At 37.3% G+C, this 20,353-nt stretch overlaps 1 protein-coding gene across 3 annotated transcripts; it reads right to left on the reverse strand.

The window, feature by feature from the left end:
* Positions 1-1,968: 1,968 nt before the first annotated feature.
* On the reverse strand, positions 1,969-5,169 carry LOC120345807 (uncharacterized). Of its 3 annotated transcripts, XM_078115306.1 has the most exons (4): positions 5,076-5,169; positions 4,314-4,834; positions 3,243-3,740; positions 1,969-3,052 (listed from the first exon to the last, which is right to left on the reverse strand). In XM_078115306.1, exons 2-3 carry the CDS (start codon positions 4,801-4,803, stop codon positions 3,271-3,273), a joined length of 960 nt encoding a protein of 319 aa, XP_077971432.1. In that variant the 5' UTR covers positions 4,804-4,834; positions 5,076-5,169; the 3' UTR covers positions 1,969-3,052; positions 3,243-3,270. The 3 variants fall into 3 exon arrangements, with proteins under 3 accessions (XP_077971432.1, XP_077971431.1, XP_039271292.1); XM_078115305.1 differs by having other exon boundaries at positions 1,974-3,740; XM_039415358.2 differs by having other exon boundaries at positions 1,974-3,740; positions 4,314-5,095.
* Between the last annotated feature and the right edge of the window lie 15,184 nt (positions 5,170-20,353).

The following is a 20,353-nucleotide window of genomic DNA, read 5'->3' on the forward strand; positions in this document are numbered from 1 at the left end:
GCCCGAAATGGGATCGGCGCCGACGATAAAGGACTAACGTCATCGATCTCTCTTTTATTGTGATCGTAGCGACGAGAAAACGAGAGAAATAGCTGTTCTGCGCGTCTTGGATGGCAGCATAGTTTGAAGGCCTCTTTTACGTCACTGTGACGTCGCACTGACGTAATTTTTGGATAGCGTAGTCAGGTGGGGGTTAAGATTGGCACGCTAAAAAATACCTCAGGCAATTTGTCGAGATTGCGATTAAATTCAGTTTTGGCACGGGCTTATTGTTTTTCACTTTTGCAACACTTCAGTTCAAATATTGTTCGTGAAATGTACCGTAACTGATTACGTCACACTTACTTAGCCGCCAGTCTAGGTAGGCAAAATTATTGGCCCCCGATCCAAAAACCTTTCCCACCCCTGGTCTAACCCTATTGTTACATAACAGTTACCGATATGTTATTCGTTGCATGTTACGTAACATTTAACACATCATTTGAAATATGAACAAATAAAACCTTCGTGATTAATACAATACGTAAGCATTCCATCATATATTAGTTGTGTTTAACACAATTCTGTTAAGTTAATTTTCGGGACGCAGTTCGCTGATCTGGTGGTTAATGTGTGTGTGTGTGTGTGTGTGTGGCTCACTCATATCATGGATCGTTTCGATGTTATGTTGTTGATCATCTTGTAAGTATCTCTTTTCTGCTTCTCCTTCTTCTCCTGCTTCGTTGTTCGCTTGACATTGTATTGCACAATCCTCGGGATTGTTGATATTGTGATTATGGATCTATAGCTATATTACAAATTGCATGTGCTTCTTAGTATGTGCCGAAACATTTCAACTAATCGGTCACAGTGGCCTCTAACAATTTCATGTCAAATGGCATACAAAAAACTCCCTTTCAACAAAATGTCAATGGAACAAAATATAATATATGAACGAAATATGTTGTTTAATGTTCTCGTTGTATATTCGGATCATAATCAAATCTTTCAAATTTATATCGCATATATTGCAAAAATGAGTTCATTCATTCCAATATTTTTGAGTCGAGTGATACTGTTTCGTTTAAACCACTCGAACAGCTTTCAATTTAAAAAGTCCACACGCCTTCGATTCGCCATGCTCGAGTCACCAACTGCATGTCCTTATCAGCATGCCTAGCATGAATTGGGCAAGTTGGTGCCGAATATGCGGTTACATGATGGAAATATCTACGCTCGCTTTCACCGCATAAAAGAAGCGTTAGGCGCCATGCTTGACTGTTTTGCGTGTCAAAACTATACATACATGAATGCTACAGTAAATAAATTTTATCATTTTTTAAAAGTGAGAGAATAGTCAGAAACAGAATAGGTTCAGTCGGGACAGTGACGATTTTGGCAAGCTGTCCCGACCGACAGACCTGAATGTCCGGCCCTGATCATTCCGTATGGTGGTCATAAATAACTTTTTTATTGAACATTATTACAATTCTATCCTATTCACAATTGATTTGCGAATCACTTGACAAAATCAGAAAGAGGGAGAACTGCAAGTTTTCTATCAAGTTGACAATAGATTTTCATCATTTGAAGCAAACGGATCACTGATATATATAGGAAACCCGCATCGTAGTTTTTGCATAGTTACCGTATATATATCTATCTGTTTGTTCCTTCTGATAGTCGTGGCGGTATAGATATATGTGGATCAGTTGTGTGGGGTATTTAAATTACTAATTTCAACAAGTCAAACCACTGTCTGACATTTTAGCTTTAGTCTACTGTGAAATATTCATAACGTTGGCGAGAGGATGTGCCCTCCTAATCTTTACATGGAGCAGTCTGAAAATGTTTGATGCTTATGGAGAACAATCGACCGGTGCTCAGTTAGACATGCTCCACCTGGCATAATTCGACAGTGTTTTATCCATTGGGTGCTTAAAGGCAGTGGTGGGATTAAATTTTTTGTCAGCCGGTTCCTTCACAAAAGTCCTATTTTTCAGCCGGTTCTGTTACAAACAGAACTATGACAGTTACTAGTAATGCTAACAGGTTCTCTGATCTCATGAAACTCCGTGAGACGGTCTTATAGAACCGGTGCGAACCGGCTGAATCCCACCACTGCCCAAAGGCCTAGGGATGCGTTATGTTTTGTGTAATGTTATCTTTTGACCCATGGCCACATGTGGAATAAATTTTAGATTCAAAATTAATTTTTTAGAGTGTATTGAAAAAAGTAAATCATTTTCTTTTGGCCGGAATTAGAAATTTTACTTGTTGGTATATATATATATATATAAATGTTGGTTTTGCTGTTCCATTGAACCCAATGAAAAATGTTTAATGATTGTAAGAAATTACACTTTCGTTTTTTTTTGAGTATGATCTTTATCAAGAACTGTCATCGTCCAGGATTGAAGTTCCAGAACTCATTTTCAATTTGTTGAAATTAGAATCTAAAATATTCAACAATTAATTCTACAATGGCAGACTCTTTAGATACGTAGCCTATATCATCAATTTGGTTTTATGTTACCGGGATATATATTTTTTTTTTTTGAAAAATATCTGAAATATTTTGGTTGAACATTTATTTCAAATCTCCAGATTTGAAGTCCCACAGTTCTTTAGATAATGATGCTGATATGTTACTAATTTTTAACAGCATATTTCATTGAATTCAATAGACTGGCCCATTGTTCACTAGGCTGTGTCCAAATATGCCCCCATCGGTGGGGAGCAGTGGGACACTTGACAAACGTTTTTTTCTATGCATTAGACTTGCAAAGTCAAACAAATGTGCAGGTTATAGGATTCAAAAGATGCAAAAGTGTCCTCCAACCTTCCTCTACTTCTAGAAACTGATTGTATTTGAACAATTAAAAAAAATGCGATATTAGAATAAAAAATATGAATAAAATCATGTCAAAAGTATATATATTGAATAAAAAACTTTCCATGAACGTCTTTGAGTGTGGATAAATATGGTCAAAAATTATTGATTCTCCTACTTCAATGTCTTTCTTCATCATTCTTTGAGTGACTATAAAACGTTATCAAACGGCCAATATAACTATTTAAAAAAAAGCATTAGTTTCATTAGTTTTCGACGTGTAACATATATATGTGAATTGGATTCAAGCTTTAGAAAGTTTCTACAGAAGCCTAGAAGAAAAAATCTGAAGAATATATATCTCAAAATAAAACAACTTTTACTAATCAATTTTGCGGAATATCAACTCAAATAGGATGCATTTATTCACCTTTTATTTTTATCTGAGGACATCAGAACTATTCAGTCTCATTTTTTCGCAATGATATTTTCACTCTCCGGCTCTTAGAAGAAAATGATCCAGGTTCATTTTTATATCCGCTTTTGATAAAAAGTTTCCCGAGCATTTTTTCTTTCCAGTCATTATATGAGGCAACCAAACAGCAGTAATATATAAGATATTCTAAGTCGGTAGTTACTGAGTTCAAGGTAGCTGAAGCAATAGCAAGCTTGTGAATAAATGCAAAACAAACAACGCATGCAAAACAAAGCAAGGCAGAACCTAAGGACCTTTTGATAATGGCGGGAACTGCCTTTTTTTGCGATTGGGATCTAGTCCGCATTACAAGATACACGAAGAAACCAAGTAGAAGAATTTCGTACACGATTGAGAATAACGAATGAATTACGTAAGCGATACCCCATCCATTTTTTTCAAATAGGCAGCCTTCTTCATGTTCACGCGATCCTCGATACCATATCAATATTCCTGAAAAGAAAATGTACCCAATTACTTACAAATTGTATACTTGATACGTAATTAAAAAGTATAAATCCGATCCAAAGCTTTAAAAATGTAACGAAGGGTATTTTACCACATTCCGAATTCAATTTTACTCGTAAAAAGAAATTGGAATATACGCTGCAGATCAGTGCTTCACTGTGATTAATATATGCAAAATCTTCATTTGTGATAAATAATTTATTTGAATAGCCTGTATGGCATCACAGTTTATATATATATAGTGCGTTTTAACAACTGAGATGGGTCAAAGATGTGTTCATTAGATACAAAATTCCAGAAGTCAAGATATACCGCAGTATAAATATAAAGAAACGATATAGATATATTAGCGGATCGTTTGCTGAATGAAAAAAAATAGTTTATTCGCTTGCAGCATAACAACGTTCAGTGCTTCCTTAAAATGTGAATGTTCGCTTTTTTAGAACCTAATGCTAATGTTTACTGACGTATAGCAACGCATGAATCATTCGCCTTCTCTAACATGAACAAGATGATACAAATTCAAAAAATAGGAATGAAAAACAAACAAATAAATACCCGGCATTGCACCAACAAGACAAATACCGATGATCCACACCAACACGTTCACAACTTTAAACTTTGTTGTCTTCTGTTCTTGCAACATTGGCTGATTATATAATGTCCATTGTCGCAACCACAGAAAAGTATACAAACAGGAGTCGCATATAACACCAAACAAGAGTTTAACGATAAACACAACGTTCTCGTCATCCGTGAACATTCTTCCCAATGCAAGATTAATTATCTCGATAATTAATCTGAGGTTAATCATACCGATCATTATAAGAAGAGATATGTGTAGTACTTTTCTGTGAACATCAGAAAAATGTAATCGTGGCCCACCAGGCCGTTTCCTACTATATGCAAGAAAAAGGGTGAAGTTTATCATGAGAAGGACGGACATACTTTCCATTGCCGATAGAATTGCAATATATGCATTTCTATTTATATCTTCTTCGTCGCAATGGATAGTGTTGTTCTGCTGATTATAATCAGATTTGTCCATTTTTCAAAATTTCGCACGTAGTAAAGAAATTCTGCATGTGTAAACAAAACAAATTAGGACTTTTTTGTGCACGAGGAAAATTAAGTAACAGACAGCCGTTAGGATAAATTGACAAATTGGTCCCAAATTGAACAACAATCATCTGAAATACGCATTTGCGTAACTTATGGCGAAATAACGTAACCATTTGATGTGTGTAAAATAAGGCACATATTCTAAAACACTTCTACTTCTCGAGGTCAGACAACAACTCAAGCTGTTAATTTATATACCTATATTAGAAAATAGCCTGGCTTCTTGGGAAGACTCGACTTGATTAGAATTGAAACTCATCATTCCGCGTCCGCGTTCACGATTACTGCGATATCTCCTTATGGTGACAGCACATTTGAACCTACGTACATTTGAACCCGTACATCTGAACCCGTAATTTGAACCCAGGACAATTGCACCTGTATACTATTGCACCTATGGACATTTGCACCTACGGACATTTGAACCCATACATTTCCACCCATGGATTTTAGCACCCGCATATAGATTGAACCCGCGGACATTTGAACCCGTGTACGTTTGCACCCGTGTACATTTGAACCCATGTACATTTGCACCCGCGGACATTTGAACCCGTGTACGTTTGCACCCGCGTACATTTGAACCCATGTACATTTGCACCCGCGGACATTTGAACCCATGTACATTTGAACCCACGAACATTTGCACCCGCGGAAATTTGAACCCATGTACATTTGCACCCGCGGACATTTAAACCCATGTACATTTGAACCCACGAACTTTTGCTCCCGCGGACATTTGAACCCACGTACATTTGAACCCGCGTACATTTGAACCTACATACATTTACACCCGCGTACTTTTACACCCGCGTACAATTGTACCCACAGACATTTGCACCCATGAACATCTACACCCATGGGCATTTACATTTACGGATATTAGCGTCTTTACATATACACCCTTATCCTTCCATTTTATATACTATAGTATATAGGATTGAAAGGTACACTTAGGATTCTTTCTCCGAATGCATACGTTGCGAAAACAATCAATATTACCATGGAATTGTCGATTATATACTCGAAGGCTTTATTACTATTTTCTATATATTTAAATTATATTATATATTTATATTATACTCCGTCTGTCATTGTCATCGCAATTGTCGATATCATAAGACTCAATGGACAAAATGTTCCGCTGTAGAATGCGAGCCAAAATTGGAGAGTATGATTTGTGCTTTGAACGGTCGACGACTCTTGAAGAGCGCGAGCAAGGATTTTAATTGATGTGTTAGTTCGATCCCGCGCAAAGTTTTTCCTCGCATCAATGCTCTTTTTCCCTCGCAGACAATTCCAAACTGTTTCTTCAAGACATTGCAGCTGCGAAGATGACAAGTCCCTTTGCGAAAATAAGTTGGAAACATGGCGACTACATTTTCCAAGACCACAAGAGGAAACGACTTACTGATTTACAAAGGCCACGAATATTGTAAGCGAAATGATCGGGTTTCAGATGCTACTCATTGGCACTGCCGTCAGTTTAGGAACATTCGATGTAAATCGACTGTTGTTACGATCGGTGAAAATGTAATAAAAGAACTAGGATATCACAGTCATTCTGGCGACAGCATTAAGACTGAAGTTGGGATCATCCGTGCAACATTAAAAGAAGCAGCATCAACACCATCAAATACATCGACAAGATATATTTTAGGTGAAGTATTGAATAATAGATCAACAGATGTACTAATGCGCTTGCCAGGCAAGTCGACTCTGGAGGCCAATATACGCAGAGTAAGGCGACAGAAAAATTGTTCACATACGAATCCTACAAGTGCAAGCTTTGATATTCCGAGCGAATATTTAGATATCATTTTGCATGACACTGGCCCGGAGGATCGTCATCGGATAATGGCTATTGGAGATCGATCACTACTTGCACATCTAGATAGTGACACATATCTTGGCGACGGTACATTTGATGTGGTGCCCGATATTTTCTTCCAGTTGTATACAATTCACTGTAAAGTGAGCGCATCCTATCCACCATGCGTATATTTCCTATTACGAGACAAGCGACAAGAAACATACGTTCAGATGTTGGAAGTGTTGAAAATCATTTTCCCAAATGCTAACCCCACCAAAATCATTGTTGATTTTGAAATAGCAGCTATCAATGCATTTCATGCACAATTTCCTCTGGCCGATATTAAAGGATGTTATTTTCACCTGTCACAAGCTATAATTCGAAAAGTTGGTTCTATCGGATTAAAAGAGAAGTTTGAATGTTTACCCTCTTTCAATCTGAAAATTAGAAGTTTGGCAGCTCTGGCTTTTGTTCCCATTAACGAGGTTGCCGAAGTCTTCACCTTGCTTTGCAACACTTTCGAAGATTCGCCCGAATGCAATCAACTTTTTCAATATTTTGAATCTACCTACATTCGTGGACCTCAAGTGGGTTCACGTCCAAGAGAAGCAAGATTTCCCCCTCGATTGTGGAACTATGCCAAAGAGATTGAAATGATGCCTTCGGCCCCAAGAACAACAAACGCTGTAGAAGGATTTCACAACGCCTTACAAGGAATGTTAGGATGAGGTTTGCTGAATGGCCTACGAAAAGACATTGCGGTCCACAAACTGACTGCGGCAAATGCTCATGTAGGAGTTACGGCCCACCAAAGATCAAAGTATGTTCAACTTGCTGTTAGGTTGTCAGTTAAAGTTTTTTCATACGGAACTGAAACCGACAAGCTGAGGTATCTCCACTCAATAGCTCAAATGCAGTCTATTTGATTTTGACTTTGATCGTGATATCGTAAAATTTCGTTTATCGTCATTATTTTGATTTGTTGTTTAACCATTGTATCATAATTGATAAATTCCTATTTTGTAAAACGTCCATAGCTACTCTATCTCAAAATTGATCGCCCATTCGACACAAATTTGTGAGTGATAACTTTATTGAGATATTAAAATAAATGTAATCCGTAACCTATGACGTCGTTTGTAAATTGCAATATCATATTTAACAGACCCTATATGCTGAATATGTTCGATTTACTCTAAATAGTGTAAACAGCAAAAACCATTTTTGGCCACGATAATGATTGTTAAACTTCTTCACTTTCGAATATTCAACATATTTACATGACTTACGATTTCTATGTATAGTTTTGTTCTGACATTCTAATGAAACAATACTTCAATAAAACTGGCATTTGGCTATGAACTAGAGATGTACCGATGTATCGGTATCGGCAATATCGGCCATTTTTTCGGTATCGGCCATGTATCGGTATCGGTTAGATTAAGGCCGATATTTCCGATATATTTACCTTTTTGATATGGTCCAGAATGTTTTAAAAGATAAGTTGGAATACTACTTTTTAATTTATTTTTTGTCTGGAGAGATCGTGAGCTATGAGCCATACATGTCCCTACCCCCGCGAGAGAATAGGATTCACGTATTTTTAGCTATTTTCGCTGTCAAATTTTTTATATTGACATTTTTAATATTACATAGTAATTATGAAGAAATATATCAACACGGCACATAACAAAAAGCAATTAGGCGCCCAGTTTTAAATCATACAGTGGAATTGGGGTCCTTATTAACGGCACATGGACTTTTGGCACGGGTATAAATTCTGACTGTTTGTCGTCAAGTACGAGTGTCATTTAGTTCGACGACATCGATAAACTAAATTCCGACACAATTATCCCTCTACGCAGATATTAATTTTGTTTAACTACACAATTTCTTTATAGATATATTGACATGACCGCCTAGCCCCAGAGGGCCTAGAGTCCTAGACTGTCTCAAAATATATGATGGCAATTGTATAATAATATAAAATAGTAAAGTAAGAAAACATCCTCGACGGTTATATGTAGGCCTTCTTTTGGTCGGTGCTGATTGATATTCTTTCATGTTGGCTTTGACTTATTGCGTCGACGATTACGATTAGCCACGAAATAAAATATTTGAAAAATGCTTTCAATTCGAACGTAGGACGGCGGCTCTAGAATGTGTGGGTGATATTCGATATTCTTTTAAACACGAATAACGATATTCGAAGGTCACGATATTAACATTAAATTCAAATTGGACATCCCGGCTTATGAGTTTTCTAATTGAACACCGAGATTACTAGCGTTACTGTACAGTGTATCTTAATCAGTTAAAGCAAACACCAAACATTAATTTCATATTATGTGATATATCTTTATTTCGATCTGAAATAATGTGTTCTATGAACAACGCTCAAAGACCATTGTTTTAACCCGTCTGCCCTACACAGCACACCTAATTAAGTAATATTTATATAGTATCGGTATCGGAATATCGGTAATATCGGCCTTTCTGTAGTATCGGCATATCGGTATCGGTATCGGCTTTTTTAGCTGGTATCGGTATCGGTATCGGCGACAAAAGTGGTATCGGTACATCTCTACTATGAACATGTTGTTACAAAAATGGCATAGTTTCATTATCTTAATTTCATATTTTCTTAGAAACGAAGAATCTGTGCTTTTATTTATTTATATACAGACAATAGTATTCAATTTATAGATTGATTTTAGGAAAAATGGTAAAACCTGATTTGAGACAACACTCATTTTCAACAGTAAAGCGTGGTCGTGTATGCATACATATAACAATTTTGTAAACATGCTAGCAAGAAAACATGAAGTGCCCACAGAGCTCCCAAATCTCATGCTGGGCGGGATATCATAGTAGGCGTTTTCGGTGCAATAATTTCAGAACAAATTTATAGGAGTTGACCACTAAAAATATTACTGTAAAGCTAGTTTTAGTAAGACCCTCATTTAAGACTTTCGCTTTCTAGGTCATCGTCTGTTTTGGAGATCGCGGCTAACGAATGAGATAAGGATTTACAAATGTCAATGTAAACAGCAAAAGAAAAAAGACCTTGGCAGAACAATGTTGTTTATATCGTTAAGAGATGTTTATCCCTCGGACTACAATGACACTCAAAAATGCTTGCTTCGCAGAAGCGGGTAAATGCATATAAATCAAAACTAACTACAAGTGAAACAGTGTTGAAATTTAGAATATTGAGCTTGCGCCTGTAACATGAAAATTATTTGCGACTGGAAATTGCCGTTGGGGCAAACATTTTTTGTGAAAATGTACGTGGGTTCAAATGTACGCGGGTTCAAATGTACGCGAGTTCAAATATATTATACGTTGGTTCAAATATACGCGGGTTCAAATGTCCGTGGGTTCAAATGTACGCGGGTTCAAATATACGTGGGTTCAAATGTCTGTGGGTGGAAATATATATGGGTTCAAATGTCCGCGGGTGCAAATGTTCGTGGGTTCAAATGTACATGGGTTCAAATGTCCGCGGGTGCAAATGTCCAGGGTGCAAATGTTCGTGGGTTCAAATGTACATGGGTTCAAATGTACGCGGGTGCAAACGTACACGGGTTCAAATGTCCGCGGGTGCAAATGTACATGGGTTCAAATGTACGCGGGTGCAAACGTACACGGGTTCAAATGTCCGCGGGTTCAATCTATATGCGGGTGCTAAAATCCATGAGTGGAAATGTATGGGTTCAAATGTCCGTAGGTGCAAATGTCCATAGGTGCAATAGTATGCAGGTGCAATTGTTCTGGGTTCAAATTACGGGTTCAGATGTACGGGTTCAAATGTACGCGGGTTCAAAGATAATGGAACCCTCCTTATATATATCTAAATAAGTATATATATATCATTTCCAAAAAGGAGTTTGTGTGATAAATCGTATCTCTGTTATTTATTTATTTGACCAGCGAGGTGACCGTACATTTGAACCCATGTACATTTGAACCCATGCGTATATCCACGGGTTCAATCTATATGCGGGTGCTAAAACCCATGGGTTAGGGTTAGTATGGGTTTAACTATCCGTGAAACAAAAAAAATTCCATAGGTGCAACAGCATACAGGTGCAATTGTCATGGGTTCAAATGTACGTGGGTTCAAATGTAATGGAACCGACCAGCGAATTTAGACTGACACTAGAACTTGTTATGCCTCGCTAAACTATACTGGCAGTCCTGTTAATTGTTCATTCAAAGAAACTTTTCAGTCCTGTGACGTCACAATGATACTTCATTCTGATAAACTGAGGAATTATTTTTCTCTGATCCTATTCGTGATTCGGGGACAAGGAATTCATTTTTGTTGCAGTTCCAACAAACGGCTCTAGCAGAGATTAATAGTCTTATCCAGTCTAATAATGTAAATATGTAAACCTCAGACGTTAATACTCCTGACACTGAGAACATTCGTGCTGAATGTTATCCATTCGTCATACTTGCTAACTTAACATCAGCGATCTGACAAACTTTCATACGCGTTCATTTGATCCATTAATAATAATTGCTTGTCAATAGTAAGTAAATTGATAGATACCTTTGCCAGATTAGTGCATTACGGATTTGAACATAATATTGACCAGACACACCAACGTGCGAATTAAAAATGCACGCATTCCATTAACTCGGACTTTTCAACCAAGACATAAATGAATGTTACGTAATTTGATTTTAAACATCAACTCTTTGCGTAATGAGACGGTATATAATGAAGGTTTCGCCGGCATCCTCGTCGTAGGACGAGAAAATGAAATGTCAAATGAGACGATTGATTATTATTCTGATGCTTATAAACCAATGCGTGTAATTAAGGGAAAACAACCAGGCTCGTTCATTTAAAGTTACAATTTCTGTAAGGTCCCACATTACAGCCGTGTAAAAAGTCTAAATAATACAAATTTAGTTGAAACCCTGGCGGTTGGTAACAGTGTGTATGCGAAAAAAACACAAATGACAAACAATTTTTGCCTGTTTAATTCAATGTTTTTCAACCTTTTTTTATCGTGATATTATAGGGCAACAAAGATTCGACCCTATCTGCGTGTCAACACTCCCGTGTTATTGAACACACGTTAACACAGTGTAACTCCGATCTTGACTCCTTCAGAGGTCAAAAAGCACACAATGTATTGAATGCCAATATATTATATTGTAAAGTTGCACAGTTGAATTGATCCAAATAACGAATTACACTTGAAACCTTAAAGCAAGTATATGTGATGAAACCAAATTTCTAACTAACAAAGAACGGCAAAGACAAGCTACACTGAGTGAGAGAAATATATCATAAAGGAAATGAATTGGGACAACGACCTTGTTTCAGGCAAATAACATGCACTACTAACAATAAGTGGTGAAAATATTAAAATACACAGTAACTATCCTTATGTACTTGCCACAGTATACCTTTTACAATTTTTCAAAGACTTTGTATACCTTACAAAGACCAATGTTTATTCAAGGCTTAAATAAACAATAAATTTTAAGCACATATTGTACTGCAATATCATCATGCAATATAATAGGCTAGTTTCCGCAAGTTATAAATTTGACTGACGGCCTTATTGTCAACGGGAATAATGTTCAACGTAGATCAAACGAAGTGCATAGCAGCCGAAATCATCAACCAAGACACGTGGCCGCATTATCTATATAATTTGTGATGTAACAATGTGGTCACGTCGGTTCTTAGCGTTAATGGCATTTGATATTTCACGTGCGCCGCGTTTGCATTGTTGTCTCCGCTTGAATATTTCATAATTTGTTATATTAGAGTTTAGAATCCCTGACTTAGGCTATACACCTTTCGTGTACCATTTATCAGTTGTATACCCAACCTATGGTCCGGTATACACTTCAGTATACCGTATACCCGGTTGAAGAACACTCGTTAAATTTATTGCTCGTTTGTTTTTCATCTATACCCAATATATGAATATGTTTTCTCGTTGTGTTGTTTAAAGACAGATGGGGGCGGTCCAGTCCTTAGCTCGATATAGCTTTCCCTCTCTTTAATAAAATACCGCGACTTCCTCTACATATTAAATTTGGGCTCCAAGTTGAAGAACTATCATGCACGGTAGGAATTCTATTAGTGATTGTTCGATCAAAACAATATATTTTGTTGTCGGGCTATCGGTATGCGACTCGAATGACGCTCAATAGATAATAATTAGTGTGAGAAATGTTCACCGATTTTAATTATGGACTCCAGGTTGTGTTCTTGATAATTTGTTTCGCAATACAGTATCTGCTTTTCGTAGTCTTGCGATAATCAGTTAATTTTATAGGCGCAGTAGATTCATATTGGGTTGAATGAACTAATTTCATATTCTAAATGCGATACTAGTTAATATTTGCTTGTTTTATTCCCATCCTTTATGACGCACATACGTCCGAAACATAATTTAAGTGAGCTAACTTTGCTGTCTATGCATCGATGTTTATTTATGTTTTATCGTAATTAATGTGCCGAATCAGGCACAAAGCTCTACGATATTATAACCGAACTTGGAAATGTCTGGCAGAAAACTAGATAGATAACTCTCCAACAGTTAGTCCTTTCTTACACTAATTAATCACCATAACGTATGTTACGTAACAATAGAGGTAGAAATGCTTGCTGCAATTTCGTGAACGGCAGTTTATTTATCTGCTTAACCGAGTTTAGCAAACATGAGTGATTTTTTTCAGTATTTCAAGGGGAAGAAAAGTTGACCATTTGCCTTTATTCTTTAGGCCCACATGTTTACAAATTTTGGAAAATTAAATAAAAACATTTTAATTACTATAAATACTTTGGGATATCTTGCTGTTGAAAACAAAGTCAGAGATTAAAAGAATAGCAGAAAATAAAATGTGGTTATATGCAATATAGAACCTGGATTTATATCATATATTTTCATGTCTGATGAATTTACCCAGAAATTTTTTTGTTGATTCCGTTTGTTCAATTATATTAAAATTGATCAGAATACATTCTGTTATAATCTATAATTCTTGCATATTGTTTAATTTTAACGATCTTTTATTTTGTATATTTTAATGTAATCATTCTATTTGTTTTCAATAGTAGGATATAATATTTGGTTCCTGAGAAATTCGATTATATTCGAAAATAAAGCAAGTGATATTGCTCTCCTTAACAAGCAGATCACAATGGCAACAATGTGTAGAAGAAATGTGAAAAATTCTTTAGTAAATAAACCCTTTTAAAAGAATCATGAAGTATGTGCAAAGCACTATTTTAAATAGGAAATTAAGATGTTGATATTATATATTTTGCATTTGCTAATTTTTTTTTTATATTGTTTTATGTTAATGTAGTTATTAGAATAATTTATTTATTAAGGATAACTGTTACTGCTAGAACAACTTGGAAATATGATGAAACTCAAAATTGAGCAACTGGTTTAACTCATGAGAAAGTTGACTCGAAAGTCACAAAAAACAGTCAAATTCAATGTCCATCTTGCATTTCTGTATCACTGCGCGAAATAAAGACACCAAACGGCGTAGAGATTTTGTTCGCGAACCCTTTTTGCGTGCAGGGCACAACGTAAAGGATTGCAAACCTACCTGCACATGTTAAATTACCAACTGTGGAAAGAAACAGCACACACTTCTTCATGATGACACCATGTGTTCTTCAAAAAACTGTAATTTCTAACGCGAAACACAGCGGCTCCAATGGGGCCGGCGTGAGTAATGTGTATGCAAGTTTTATTTCAAATAATGTAGAATATTATCCTATCCTAGTGTGACTAACGGTCGTATCAGTTGAAGTTGCTGCTAATGATTTTGATTGTTTTTCATTTGCATATGCATCCCTTGATTATGGTCACGTTCGTGTCCGCGCCACTGAGCTTGCTAATAGCTAACCTTGGAGGTGAAACTGAGGATTGTAGGCTACCATTTACACTGCCAGTGGTTTCAAGTCCAACGCAGGAAAGAAAAAGAAACCTCTCACTAGTAGTAATAAGCATGAAGAAATATGTGTAAATGGTATTTAACATTTGATGCTATTTCTGATTTACGTGGCCCTATTCCACACATCAGGAAATAGTGGAACGGTATCACGGATATATATATATTTCAGGTAACAGTATCCACATTTGCATGGTTTATCTTTCCCTAAAGTAAATGTCACTATTGAAGTGCTGATAGGTTCTGATGTATTGTGACAATACCCCGTCTCAGATATATGCTTATCATACAATGTTGCACTCTAGCAGGTACTGAGAAATTTGAATTATGTAGATGGTAATTTTTCGAATTTGCTTTGAAACCTCTTGGTCTTTCAAATTCTACTTTTGAGAGTTTAACAAAATTGCCTGTCATCTGTCATATTCGTGGTCATGATTTTGTTGATTTATATGAAAGAAAAATCTTTGTAAACTTCTTACTGCTCGCCTCTCCCAAAACAAAACTGGCAGCTTAAAAATACTCGGGTTTATCAAGGTTTCCCCTATTGCTTCAAAAAAAGGCCGAATACTATTTTTGATGAGCAGGGTGCTTTGTTTTATTATGGCGCTGTAAACGAGTTGGTCTCATAAGATCCTTGCTCAGATTTTCAAAGAAAAAACGTATTGGGGAACAATTTCGTCATTCAATGCCGTATGTATAACACGGAGAAGTGCAAATAAATATATGTACGTTTTCAGCATAAAGAAAAGCAGTTCATTTATTAACTGTTATTATGCATATATAACCCCGATCCCTTGAACAATTTATCTATACTGCACCATTGCAAAGTTTAAAGTCATTTTTGGGAGTGTTAAACCACGTGTCGCTTACAGGTACTGATAGCTCATTTTAGCATTGTCCAGTGGTTATGCATGATTGCCACCAGATAAACTCATGTTGATAATAAATAAAGCACAACCGATGTTAGCAAAACATCGGAAAGGCCAAAAACATCGAAAGGGTCGACGTGTCAATTTTCTTTTGTTTATATCTCGTTGATGTTACTTGCTGCGAGTTTCAAGGCTTCTTTCGGTTTCTCCAATGTAGATTAAAGAACAATCGCTGCATGGGATTGCATATACAACTCCTTTTTTTTGTTTAGGACATGGGCGGTCTTTGACGTTGAAAAGCAATTGGCCGATAGTGTTTAGTGGTTTGAAACTTTCTCTGATTTTAACGTCTTCTGATATTCTTCGAATTTTTTCACTTAGTCCTCGGGCATACAGAATGGTAATGGATGCGATCGGTTTGGGTTTATCAGGCAGGCAGTCGTTGGATATCCATTTTGTCGTAAAGTCTTCTTAATGAAATTTATTTCTTGTTTTTGCTTTGTTTCATCCGATATAAGGGTTCTAGCACGATTCATATGACTACTAACCACTGAGCGTTTATGGTTAGCAGGGTAGTTGGAATTAAGATTAAAACACAGATTGCGCTTGTTACGCCATTGTTGACTTATTGCTGATTGGTCATTGTTACGACAATAAACAAGGAAATCAATGCTCGGGGAAACATCTATAACACGGTCATCATTTTACGTATGTGGTCACGCACGCATGTGGTCAACCTATTCCGTCACGCGTAGTTTATTGCGACATTGGAAGAAAAGGGTCATTGTGCATGCGTTTAAATAATACATTATTATAAAACAACAAGACTGAGAGTTGCACGGAATTTCAAAATTATTGAATTAGGTAAGCAAGAAAAAAAGTCCCAGGATGGTTCTGTAACCTCCTCCTACCAATTTAAAATCCACTAGTCTAGGCTCTACAAGTATACAGGAAAGTCAATCTAAGGACATGGTAATGAATAATAGTGCAAACACCAAGATCACCTGCGCAATATTTTTTTAGACCTCACGAAAGCATTTGATACATTTAACCACTCAATCTTACTTAACAATTAGTGCATCACTTAGTTTGAGTGGTCGTCAGCAATATGTTTAGAATGGGAAATATGTCTCTGAAATGGGCATCAAATGCGGAGTTCCACGATTGGATCTCTGCTATTTTTATATTATATAAATGATCATCCAGCTGCATCTTTTTATTCAACGCCATTTGCAAAACATACTGACTACCCTGTTGAAGTGTCATGGTAGAAAGACGTTGCTACTGTGGTTGTAGATCAGGGGTGGGCAACATACGGCCCGCGACGAGATTTTGGCCGGCCCGCTGACTGTTTCCAACCACTCCCTGTAATGCGGTCCGACGCATCATTCCTGAAAGTTGCCGATCGCTCTACTCTCACCACTGTCAGTGCGAGCTGGTGAAATAAACAATTGCCTTAGTGAACAAACAATTGCGTTAGCACACTTGTTAAACAAACAATATAAGGTCAAAGCAGAAAGCGTTGTAAACATTCCATAAACATAATCCATATCCACATAAACAGATTTATTATTTTGTCAACGAAAAACAAACAGTCATCAATACGAAAAAAATACATAATCCAAATAAAACTGCTTTGGTATTGACGGTGGGGAGCAATACGACCATGAGGTCATCGAGGTCAACTCCCACCCTATTTTCTAAGGTGATTAAGTTCACACTGAAGATGACTATTAAAAACGTTGGTCTGTCAAATATTACTTTTAAAAATTTGATGTAATCTCAGAAAACTATTGGGGGAGGGCATGTTTTATTGAGAACTCATTTACACAATAAAAGTTCTATAGGCTTTAGATCAGTGGTTCCCAACCGCCGGTCCGCGGAAAATTTCATTTTGTTGTTTTTCTACCGTCTCAATCGCTTTACCGAAGACGAAGTTACGTTGGATTATTTCGCAATTTCTATTCCGCCGTCATATTGCTGTTTGATACGTGGGAGATGGCCCGGCGACGTCTTGGCGCCTAGTTCGTTTTTTCGGTTCATCGCGAAAGCCTGGAAATCAGCATGCGTGCTTTTACCGTTCTGCATGCTTTTCTTGATTAATAGGTCGAAGTTACGTTGGTTTATTACGCAATTTCTCTTCCGTCGTCATATTGGTGTTTGATAAGTGCGGTATTAATGTCCCGGCGACGTCTTGGCGCCGAGTAATCACACTTCTTGCTTTTTCGCCAAAAGCGCTCCGTCAAATCTCGCAAGATTCAGAAACCTGGAAATCAGCATGCGTGCTTTTCCCGCTCTGCATGCTTTACTTGATTAATCCAAATCCATCCAAATAAAAGAAAACAAGAAACAAACAAAACCACGTATCCACATTCAGTAAGTAGACTACCGATGCGCTACACAGCAACAACAGTATCGAGAACATGCTAAAATTGGTAATGTTCATGTATTATGCTGGCTGGACGCCAAAGTGGGACTTTTGACTGATCGGTCGGGACGCAGAGACAAGACGTTTAAAAGTGAGACTGTCCCGCCCAAAACGGGACGTATGGTAAGCCTAATTTTAGTGCATGCATATTGTCGACACGACCCCATTATGAACCAGCTAGAATCAGGGTCGTCCAACCCGTGGCCCGCGGGCCATGTGTGGCCCGCGGAAGCATTTTGTGTGGCCCGCGCTGTATTTTTTGGAATTGAATAAAAAAATTATTGAGTATACCTAGTATTCGAGTGATGTAGTATGCAAAGATGTGATACAAACGATTTGTTTATTTTTTTGAAATGCGCTCTGCCAGCCTATTCAAACGAGCCATAAGTGCCATTTTGAATCGAAACCAACTGGGAGGAGATAGCAATACAGATAAATATCGTGGCCTAGTCGCTACGTACATACATAAAATCCATAATAACGTGATACACACATAAAAACGAGCTACTTCGTGGCAGAAATAGTAGCAAAACAGTCGAAGCCATTCTCACATTGAGAATTTGTTAAGCAATGTATTGTTCGTATGTATTCGTTGGCGCTCGACGAAAGTACTGACATCTACTGCTCATCATGCGGGGAGTTAATGATGATTTCAAAATTACCGAAGAGCTCGCAGCCATTGTCCTAATTAAGGGCACGACTTTAGGCATTGATTTGTTAGGAGCTGTGATGAAAACGATCAATCGTCTTGGCTTGTCTTTGGCGAAACTTTCGGAAATAACAACTGATGGCGCCCCATCAATGGTTGGAAAACAACAGTTTTTAGTTGGCCCGCGCACTCATTAGTAAATTACATGTGGCCCTTCGGTCAAAAAGGTTGGACGACCCTGTCAGCTAGATGCAACGTTTTTTCTGATCATTTGAATTGGATGATTTAATAATTGTCAGAAGAGAAACTTTACCATTAATTTCAATTATTAAATTGATAAAAGAATTGTGTTTTCCAGATTGGGAAAAGTTTGAGACTTTTTTCTTTTCCATCTTTCGAGCCCTTTAACTTGCACATTCATTTGACATTGCGGGGTTAATGCAAAGAGGGACAAATGTAGTAGCGACTAAGAAATTCCCAAAGGAAACACGTTTTACCACCAAAATGCTTTGGAAAACGTTTGTCAGGTATCTCATTGTACCCCACTGGTGGGGCACATCCTAGTGCACAATCGGGCGGTCCATTAAATTGAACGAATAATGCCGTTGAAAATCAGCATCTAAAGAACTCTGGACATCCAATTTAGAAAGATTTGGCGTTGTTCCCGTAGGCATCAAACTATTTCAGACTGCCCCATGTCAAAATTAGGAGAAGCTCATACACTTGCCAACGTTATGAATATTTTACATTGTGCTAAAGCAAAAAAATAACAGATATATATTGGTTTTTACTGTTAGAAATGCTAGAGAAGAAAGGTACTGAGATGACGAAATTTTAGTTTCAACCCCCCAAAACCAATTTGATCTCATAGCTTGCGTCTCTCTGAACGGTCGCTGCCCGTTTGCGGGGAGGTCGTACCGCACTTAAAAGGGAGTCAAACATCAAAATACATATACGGGTGAAGTAAGAGTCTGAGAGCTGATTTTCCACTGTGCCCCACCTTCCCCTACCAGTTTTGTCTTTGAAACTATCAATTGGTCAGTGATGGGGGCACATAATTTAGTGAGTGATTCATTTACTATTGTTCATGAAATCTACTTTAACTCATGCCCATCTACTTATTACACGAAAGAGCAGACAGTCGGTTTAGGGCCCGAGAATATGAAATACGCTGGGAATTCAGGTCAGTTTGATTTCAGCAATAATTTCATAGTCCTAATTCCATTTTTCAGTCTCAAGATTATTGTCATACAAAACATTGAAATTTGTTGATTTATTAGAATTTACGATCCAATTCTGTATTAGCTACGTGGGTTTCTGCAATTAGACGAGCCCAAAACGCTCCAAAATTGTAGCAAACAGAACCGCGCATCCACCTTAGTGAGTAGGCTAACGATGCGCTACACAGCAACAACAGTATCGAGAACATGCTAACTAGTAATGTTCGTGTATTATGCTGACTGGCTGAATGCCAAAGCGGGACTTTTGGCTGACCGGCCGAGACCGAGACGTTGAAAAGTGGGACTGTCCCACTTAAAACGGGACGTATGGTAAGCCTACCTATCATCTTAGCTGCAGCGCAAAGTTTACAAAATCGGCATCAGAGAAAATATATCTTAAAACGAGATCGTGTACTCTTTAATGTACTTATAAATCCTAAATGTCCAGAGGTTCGGGGATTGTGTAAATGCCGTCTCAATGTCTCAGGGATGCAAAATTGATAAACAATGTTTCTGTTATTAATCACGAAACAAAATATTACTCTTCAGA

Source organism: Styela clava, chromosome 8 (assembly GCF_964204865.1).
Source record: "Styela clava chromosome 8, kaStyClav1.hap1.2, whole genome shotgun sequence".
Taxonomy (NCBI): domain Eukaryota; kingdom Metazoa; phylum Chordata; class Ascidiacea; order Stolidobranchia; family Styelidae; genus Styela; species Styela clava.